General features: G+C 41.7%; 1 protein-coding gene across 3 annotated transcripts; it reads right to left on the reverse strand.

The window, feature by feature from the left end:
• Nucleotides 1-284: 284 nt before the first annotated feature.
• On the reverse strand, nt 285-7509 carry RFK (riboflavin kinase). Of its 3 annotated transcripts, XM_041399092.1 has the most exons (4): nt 6699-7480; nt 4976-5127; nt 3449-3551; nt 285-2917 (listed from the first exon to the last, which is right to left on the reverse strand). In XM_041399092.1, the coding sequence occupies exons 1-4, from the start codon at nt 6778-6780 to the stop codon at nt 2802-2804; spliced, it is 453 nt and encodes a 150-aa protein (XP_041255026.1). In that variant the 5' UTR covers nt 6781-7480; the 3' UTR covers nt 285-2801. The 3 variants fall into 3 exon arrangements, with proteins under 3 accessions (XP_041255026.1, XP_041255025.1, XP_041255023.1); XM_041399089.1 differs by lacking the exon at nt 4976-5127 and having other exon boundaries at nt 2883-2917; nt 6699-7509; XM_041399091.1 differs by lacking the exons at nt 3449-3551; nt 4976-5127 and having other exon boundaries at nt 2779-2917; nt 6699-7509.
• Between the last annotated feature and the right edge of the window lie 2312 nt (nt 7510-9821).

Below are 9821 nucleotides of genomic sequence, written 5' to 3' on the forward strand. Positions count from 1 at the left end.
CTTTACAAATTAATTAATTTTGAGGACTAATTTTTAAGCCATAATTCTTGAATGGATTTTTTTTTTGTGTGTTAGATACTCCTAAAGGCCTCATGATCACCCTGTAACTTAGACACTGTTTTGTGGATTTAATCACCGCACCTTCAGTAACAAAGAGGAATACAAAATCATGTGAAGATTTAGAAGTTCAAATAAGGCAGTCATCCCCAAAAAGATTTGCCTAAAACTGAAACAACTAACATTGCTAGGAGTGACAAAGGAAAGGAAATCCAAGACAAGAAGGATAACTTTGTCAATTACAGTTCCTTTAGTAATAGTACAGTGCAACAACATCAACCAAAATACAGCTACTTGTACATAATACAAAAATAAAGTTTATACTGTGCTAGGAATTACGTATTGAGCTTAAAGAGTGATGTATAACATTTTCTCTTAAATAATATGGTCAGGTACACTCAGCCAAATGGATGTACTAACACATCTGAAGACAAACACATAAAGAGCAGTTTCTTAGTTCAGTGTATCCATGTATCATACCTCAGCTAGGATTTGAGAGCAAGCTAAGTTTTTCAAGTTTTCCCTTTGCTACTGCTCTTTAGCCATAGCACAGCAGTTCTACAATCAAATGGTGAGTTGAATTTTGGATAGTGGCATTTACTAGCAGATACAGAAAAGTATTATTCAGAACCAGCCTAAGGCACCATAGTTTCCACAACAGACCCAAGACATTACTGGCAAAAATCAATGTTAAAGGCAGCTATGAGTGTTTAGCTACAGTACCATGATGAACAGCAACCTAATGTTGACAATATTCTCCGTTGACTAGTGTGGCTCTGTTTAGTCTCTAGAAGGTGTAGTAAAGTATATGATTTTAATGTTACTACAATCTGAAGAATGCAAAAACTCTTAGCAAAAAAAATTTCTCCTTTCATCTCTCCTTTTTAAAATTCTAATCATCAATCTTGCAAGAAATTCTTTTACAGACTTTTTAGAAATACAGTTTCCAACAAGTTACATAGTAAAAAGCCTACTAAATTATTTCCTTCTCTTTTAAAAGAAAGTATATTGTCCCATGTCCCTCTCTCCCAAATGCACTGCATCTGCCTCTGCTATCAACACCACTGGTGAACAACTCATTTAAGCAAAATCAAGTTTTCTCCTAAAAAGTCCTAAAAAGCAAACATGAACCCTTGATTTCCTCAAGACTTCTTCCCTAATCATAGTCCATGATACTGGCTAGAATTTAAAGCAATATGAAATGAAACTATCATCTATCATCTTGACAGCACCTGCCACAAAGACCAAAACAGCTACCTTGCTAAAACTCTTTTAAATTCTAGAGCAAAAAATAGGATTAGAATAGGAGTAAATTAGTCAAATACCACTACAGAAATTGTGCGTTCCATATTGAACATTGTAGTTCAGATAGAGAATCACAGCTGAGACATACTTAACTAAGTACTTTGAATTTCAGAATATTTCCCCGACACATCACAGGGTGATGTCAAAAAGTTATGATTGTGACAGTAACTGTAGCTAACCTCCTTCTATTCATCAAGGGATAGAAAAATTTATCAGAGGAAAAGAATACTTTTTTCCAAGCATTTTTCAAATTACCATCAACTCTCACTGTACTCCTTCCACTTATCTATCACAGAATAGTTAGGGTTGTAAGGGACCTTCAGAGATCATCTAGTCCAACCCTTACTTGTATCCCCACATTTAAGAGTAGGACTGTCTGCAACTACTTATAAAAAATAACTAATATTCTTTATAGTGTTGATACATTATGTAATAAATCCCCAAAGGTTTTCATTTGTGTATTTATCTACTTGGTTTGCCAAAACCTTGGCTCTTACCTGCACTTAGTGCAGAGTGTTGATGAGACTTTTCTGTGCCTTACAATAATGCCAACCTTGAAGTCAGACATTTTATTGCCAGTGCAGTGAATAACCTCAAGATTTTCCAATAAAAAATACCAGCAGCACATAAAATGCAAATTTGTGTCTCACTACCTATTTCCTTTAAGGTGCAATGAGCAGCAGTCTCGTAATATTGTTTCGGCATCTTTTACGCCTGAACCTTATTATCAGCTTTCACACTTTTACTCATTTTTTGAAGTTAAGTGAAACACCTCTTCAGAACTAAACTACACAATTATATGTTATATATGTTCAGTCAAGTGTGAAGAAACATAGTTCAGATTCTAGAAACACAATGAGCAACAGTGATTTCTTCCATTTCAAATAAACTTAAAATAGTTTCAATTAAAGTAACAGCTTCAACCATAACAGCTGTGTAGCATATAAAAAACCAAGAACTACAGGGAATTAATTTTGCTATTGTTATCTAATCACACGAATTTTCTGAGTCAATCAATACCAACATATTCTAAGTTAAAACTCAGATCTAAGAATGACATAGAAAATGGGACAAGAACACTATGTTAAGAACAGACATTCTTCATCAAATGAGCTAACCACACCTCACAGTTACAATTAACTTTGGTCATCTTCTGAATGTGCTCAGATCTCCAAAGACCTGGTAACATTAGGATACATTGTACATTGTTTATCTACAACCACATAGTACAGCCTTCTCTTTCTTTTGTACTACTGGGCTAATGATGACTTAACCAAAGAAAACTGAAGTCATCTTGTATGGTTGGTTCGATCTCAGTCACCTAACATGTGACACAAAAGTATCTATGAGAGCAGTGCAAATACAAAAACTCCATGACAGGGGAGAAAAAAAAAATTAAAAAGAAAAAAGGCTGTATGGTTTTTCTCAGCAATTGTTTACTATTTTGCCTTCTGGCAGATGAAAAAATTATCTTCTTTGAGTTTAAGATGTTCTGGTAGATCTAGCTGTCTTTTTGCTTCTTCAATGTCTTCCTGAATTGCCGAAATGAGCGCATCTGAAAAAGGTAAGAATAGGGATATTTAAAAGTTGGTTTGTATTCTGAACACAGTAACAAGTGAAAATAAGGCACCACAAAATATAAAAAACAATTACAGAAGTAGAATGTAACCATGAGGTCTGAAAGGCAGAATTCTCTGCTTTTAAAATATTTTTTTAACATGCTGAAGTTGCATTTCTACCTGTTACCAGTACTATCCTCTTTGTTTGCCAAAAAACATATTAGCAGCTCTGTTTTAATACTAACAAAACTGCATTTTAAGAAGAAATTAGTACATTTGACATTAATGACAAGCCCATGATTTTAATGTAACTCCTCAGACATGCAGAAGAAAAGTGCAGGTTTTTCGTGTGATACATAAGATGTGGAGGCATGTTTTTTTGTTTTTAAATTACGAAAATATTTTACTAACATTTTAAAGGTTAACCAGTAATACATCTCAGGATGGAAGGAGGTACAGTGAAGACCCAGAACTTGCATGAGTAAGACAAAATAGAAACTAGTCTGAGGGAGACCTTCCATACTGACCTAAGGAATCAAAGTTTTTTTCCGGTCGAATGTATCCAGTTATGACTATACTAAGAATTTCTCCATAAAAGTCTTCTTTGAAGGTGTGGATAATGTGTGTTTCCTAAAGGAAGAGAAGTAAGTGGACAATTACTATGAACTTAAGACTTTATTTCTCTCTCTGTAAGCATGTAGGCCCGATATCCAACATTCAAATTCTCCTTAACAGATAAAAAAATAAAAGGGACATTTAGTATAGCATGTATAATCTAAAATTAAAAGGCCAGGGCTTTAGTTTGTATTAGGAAGCAGAACTGCATTCTGCATGGAATTAAAAAAATTACTTCCTTAAAGAGTAAAAAGTGTTCAAAGAGAAAAGGCATGGGGAAAAAACCCCCAACAAAACAAAAATAACAAAAAGCCCCCAAAACCAAACAAAAAGACCCAACAAACCAATGAAAACCAATTAAAAAAAAACCAAAACCCACACCCCCAGACATCAGGAGTTCCTCAGAGTTAAGATTTCCAAGGCAGGAAATGTTAATGTTTCATCAACAAGTGGATACATTAAAATAACTATGAAGATTTTGGTAGAAGTAGTTGCTTCAAGGAGAGCTTTTACAACTATCTCTTAAGTGAACTGAATGATAAAATTGGAGAGCAAGTCCAGACTAAGACACAGACTTGACACTCAAAACTTTTTTTTATGTACATCTTGATCTCCAAAATAGGCCAACCCGTAACATCTACCTGCAGAGGTATGATTTGGGAAGCTTTTAACTACTTGCTCAGAAAAGTTATCTGCAAAAAAATTTTAAAGTATAGACTGCCTAAGACAAACACTTAGAAGTAGAGATTCAGGTACAAATAAAATTGTTTTCAACAAATCAAGGACTCAGGAAAATTTGTTAAAAATTTGTTTTTAACAAATTAAGACTCAGGAAAAGCACCAGCACTTAACAGCAAAAGAAACCCACTGCTGTCACAACTCAGGATTTTAACTTCTCCATCCTTACATCATTATATGCCTTCAAATATTTATTTGGTACATTAAGCCACAGCATCTTATGAATCCATTTTATCATTTAAGAGAAGAATTAATTAAAAATTCATCACACATTAAGCTGCCCCAACATCTCCTATCTGAAATGCAGATATGTTGCAGAGAATAATAGATTATTACTATGTTCCAGCTTATGCTAGGATCTCATAACTAGTAAATTCAATGCATTGACCAAGTTCATGCTTAATGTGCCATCAGCAAGTCAAGCAACCATCATGTCAAGTACTATTATATCTTAATTTTGGAAGTAGTTAAGAAATGGTGGAAGAGAAGAAAGAAAAACTTTATTCAACTTCCTCTGCATACTCTCTGGTTACAGGGAGTATATATTCTTCTCAGAATACAAATATTAAATAGATAACAAATGCTTTTCTAATGGGGCACAAATTCCTAGATACCATTCATCAATCAAATTATGTGTACCTTGTTAACATTCATTCAGTATTTTATTACAATAAAAATCCCACAAAAAGCAAAATTCTTACCACTGATTTCTTAATATTGTTATAGAAGGGATTCCATCCTATGCTCAAAACCATTTTATGAACATCTCCATTTCCAACACAGGCCCATCCATAGTATATACCAGTAGGGATATCAGATGGAAAGCTTTCAACTACTTGCTCAGAAAAGTTAGCTGTAAAAATTTTATAAAGTGTGAGTGACTTTGTGTAAATCAAGTCTATAACAGGATCTTCAAATACTTAATAGCCAAACTCTGCCTACATACTATTTACAAACATAATACTGGTGATGATAAGCATAATGAGATATATCATTGGCAAAGTAAAAAACACCTTCATAAAATTCAGTTACTGTGGCAACACCAGAGTTATTACATCTCTTACACACACACATACACACACACACGCTGTGTTGTATACTTCTCTTTCTCTTCTGCAGTAATAATTAAAAAAATGTGTCATAGCTACAGCCAGAAAACATCTCTTGGACAATTACATCAGCTTTACCACGATGAAAAATGAGAGGGGAAAAGTCAACTTTCTTCTGCACTATAAAACAGCATCTCAGAACTATTTATTAGTAAAACATTTACTGATTAAATAAACTATGTAGAAGCAAACGTAATCATTGCTTAGTCATCTGTCATTTTTGCACAAGCTCCCCTTCAGAGGCATCTTTGAAAACTACATATTTACAGTTAAATAAAATTTCCTTTTGACTGAATTAAATCTTCTCTCAAAATTACTATCCTACACCTATTTCCAAGTTGAATAGGTCTCTTCACTCAAGATACCAAACTGATTTGAAAGAAGAGATGGTTACCAAATTTTTATCAAAGCTCACAGATAGTTACAGCTTCCTTTCCCTGTTCCCTAATACCAACACACTGTTTATAAACAACCAAGATAAAAACGAGAAACATTCACAGAAACAGAGGTCAGAAATCCAGCACTACAAGAGTGGTCTTGAAAAGTTTCATGTCTGTTAGATGTAGTGCAACATGACTACTGATTTCAGTATCTGCTTAAGAACAACCAAAATTCTCTTGCAGTATTCATCTGCCTGCATTTAGACATCAGATGTCCAGAGATGCGCAACAGGAAAATATATTCTCTGCAGGCCAAGCCCACCTGCTCTGTTTCAAACTCTGCTTTACTTCTCTTAAAATTTCTTCCTTGCAGCGATTCCCAATGCCTACTCCCTTTCCTATTCGTATCGGATATTTATGCGAAGGGATATTTTCCCGGGCTGCCACACCACTGCATCGAGAATGTGACACTTATCTACGTCCTGTACATCGTGACGATCACTAGATGAGAAAAGGAACAAACACCAAGATTCAGGGAAACCCCTTCATAGACTGGGATGCAGGAAATGACACAAGAGAAAGCGCAAGACTCTAAGCAGTGCAGGAGAGCGGGGGGGAAAGGCGTCAGCAAAACGCTAGTAGGTAAGAAGGCAGGGCTGTTCTCGGAAATCGCAAGTCACGACACAAGGGCAGCTGTGCAGGGCAGCCGGGCGGCCGCCGAGGTCAGGCGAGCTTCGTCACAGCGCTGCCGCGCCGCTGCCTGGCGGTGCCCCGGGGGGCGCGACACAGACCGCCTGCTGAACCCCCGGTCAGCATCTCGCCGGCGGGAGCCCTCCCGGGACCCGGCGGGGACCCTCAACCCCACGGCTGGGCCCAGCCCCGCGGAATTCCCGCCCGTGCTGTTCCGGGAAGATGTGCCCTCCGCGCCCGCTTACCGGTGGGGATGCCCAGCTCCTTGGAGCCCCTGCCGAAGCCCTTCACCACCTCCCCGCGGCAGAAGTACGGCAGGTGCCTCATGGCCCTGCGCTGAGGCGCCGGCAACCCGAGCCCGCCGCGCCGCGGCGCCGCTCGCCACTTCCGCACGGGGCGCTACCAACGGCAGGGGAGGAGCCGCTCGGGCCTGCGAGCCACACACCGCTCCCGCGGCTCCTGCCCACCCTCCAGAGTAGACGTGCCCGCGCCGCATGCCCAGTGTGCCCTCCCTCGCCGGGGGACGGCCATCCCGGCCGCAGCGGGGCGGAGCTGCATGGCGGTGCGGGCCGCAGCGGGGCGGGCGGAGCTGGATGGAGATCGCTGCCGCAGCGGGGCGGAGCTGCATGGCGGTGCGGGCCGCAGCGGGGCGGGCGGAGCTGGATGGAGATCGCTGCCGCAGCGGGGCGGAGCTGCATGGCGGTGCGGGCCGCAGCGGGGCGGGCGGAGCTGGATGGAGATCGCTGCCGCAGCGGGGCGGAGCTGCATGGCGGTGCGGGCCGCAGCGGGGCGGGCGGAGCTGGATGGAGATCGCTGCCGCAGCGGGGCGGAGCTGCATGGCGGTGCGGGCCGCAGCGGGGCGGGCGGAGCTGGATGGAGATCGCTGCCGCAGCGGGGCGGAGCTGCATGGCGGTGCGGGCCGCAGCGGGGCGGGCGGAGCTGGATGGAGATCGCTGCCGCAGCGGGGCGGAGCTGCATGGCGGTGCGGGCCGCAGCGGGGCGGGCGGAGCTGGATGGAGATCGCTGCCGCAGCGGGGCGGAGCTGCATGGCGGTGCGGGCCGCAGCGGGGCGGGCGGAGCTGGACGGCCATCCCGGCCGCAGCGGGGCGGAGCTGCATGGCGGTGCGGGCCGCAGCGGGGCGGGCGGAGCTGGATGGAGATCTCTGCCGCAGCGGGGCGGAGCTGCATGGCGGTGCGGGCCGCGGCGGGGCGGGCGCAGCGGGGTGGAGATCGCGGCCGCAGCGGGGCGGGCGGTGCTTGCGGAGGGCGGCGAGCGTTGCCGTGCGCAGCGCGGTGCTGTCACTCGTCAGGGCCACCTTCGTGCCCTTTGCTCCTGCCCTTTGCTCCTGCACACTCGGCTCTGCGAGGGCAGCTAGGTCTGGCCCGTCTGCAGTTTCTTCGATACAAACTGCAGTGACAGCTGCGACTGCCGTGCTCCAGCTGCCACATCCCGATCCTCTTATCTGAAAGGCTGCTCCTCGCACCCTGCGCCCACGCGTGTAGATAAGGGATTGTTGCTTCCTTGGTAGCCCTGGATTTGCCTTTTCGCTCAGAAAAGGCAAAATGCTTCAGTGCACAGCAGACATTCAGGAAATCCGTGAGAACAGGTCTTCGTGTGACATGCTCCAGCGAACTGCAGTTCCTTGCTTAAAACAAATAATCCAAACAACCAAACCCCAACAGCAAACTAAACTAAAACCAAACCAAACACCAAACCATTTTTACCCAACCTGTGCTTTTACCAAGGTGCTCACGTCTCCCCTTCTGCCATTTCCGCTGCTAGTGCAGGGGTCTCCTTTGGAAGAAAAGCACCAAGGGAGCAATGCTCATTCTGTGTCCGATTGAAGGAAAATGAAGGGTTACGTGAGCATTTCCTTCACTTCCTGTCTCTTCGTGTTGATAAAGCTTACTAATGTATTTAGATTATTAACACTCTTTTTTCTATTGCCCTGCCTGATCCAACTTAAATAAATTTGAGATGGTATGAGTTCAAAATAGTATTACATGAAAGATATCCATAGTCTTAGTAAATTACAGAACAGCCAACCCACCAGCAGACAGTCTCTTTGTATCAGTGACACTACAGGCCATTTGCATTCTGGCGTCTCATTCAGCACTGATGTGCTGCACATAAGCATATGTGTGTTTAAGCACATAACTGTTATCCAGAAACACCATACAGGAAATCCCTGAGGTGAACTGGTGCTTTCTATTCTTCCGCCCCCACCCCCCCACCCCTTTACTACAGCTTCTAATTTCAACTGTTTGATAAGAGCCATAAAAATATTTCAGGACTTACTTCTAATTTGGTTTGCTATTTTTTTAATGTGGAACATGATTCTTCAGAAAAGCAATGTGAACATCTGTGCCTTGTATTTAATTGTATTCCAAGTAAATAACTTTTTAAAATGGGCATTGTTTGAAGAAATGGACTTATATATCATATCATAAAGCACTGACTGTTCATGGAAGCTGTGAACACAAGCAGTTTTATATAAGAAGGCAAAAAAAATTCCAAATTATTTTGCCTCAAACTTATCCTCTTCTTCTTTCATTTATCTTAATTCCCTGTCATCCTTTTCATGATAACATTTAAATTCATTACTTCAGCTTGAGTAGCTTTGACTGTCTTAAGGAATGACCATATGTGTAGCTGGAACTTGCAACAGAGTGGTGATGGTAAATGTGTAAGAAAAAAAAGTGGAAGGTATCCTAAGTATGCTGCTAGCAGATCAATTCTGTTCTGCTGTCGCTGAGTGGGTAGAGAATAATTTTACAAGGGGTGTTTAAAGGTTTTGTAATGGAAGTGTCTTGCACTTGAAGACTAAATCTTGAAGTCATTTCCTAGTTGCTTAACTAATGACAGACCATTTACAGTTGACAGTCTGGCCTCACAGTCATTAGCACTGCTAGTTTATTTTAACTGAAAAGCAAGAAACGAAAACAAAACCCCTCTATTTTCTTCACGAGTTTCTTCACGATATTTGTATTCAAGGACATACACATTTGTGCTCTTCTCCCTCGTCCCCACGCCTTTTTTTTCTTCTTATTTTTTAAAACAAATCCATCTTTTCAGAACAGATGTTGCTGTTCTTGTGATATCCACACGATGGCACGCAGTGACGTCTTTTTCAACATCTGTTGGTTTGGATAAAAGGTTTACAATTTCAGTAATACCTTGAGAATTACTAAGTCAAGAAAGTATTTGTTTAATAACTGTGTGGTTAAGTATTTTCACAGAAGTCTTGCCTACAGCTTTTATCTCATTCTCTCAAACAGTTGTAACATTAATAATTTTTATCAGTTATCGTGATAGGCTGCCATGATCCAGCTAAAATATTAGCCATCGAAGGAAATTTTTGTGAGAC

This window comes from Onychostruthus taczanowskii, unplaced genomic scaffold (genome assembly GCF_017590055.1).
Source record: "Onychostruthus taczanowskii isolate IOZ18803 unplaced genomic scaffold, ASM1759005v1 scaffold154, whole genome shotgun sequence".
Classification (NCBI taxonomy): domain Eukaryota; kingdom Metazoa; phylum Chordata; class Aves; order Passeriformes; family Passeridae; genus Onychostruthus; species Onychostruthus taczanowskii.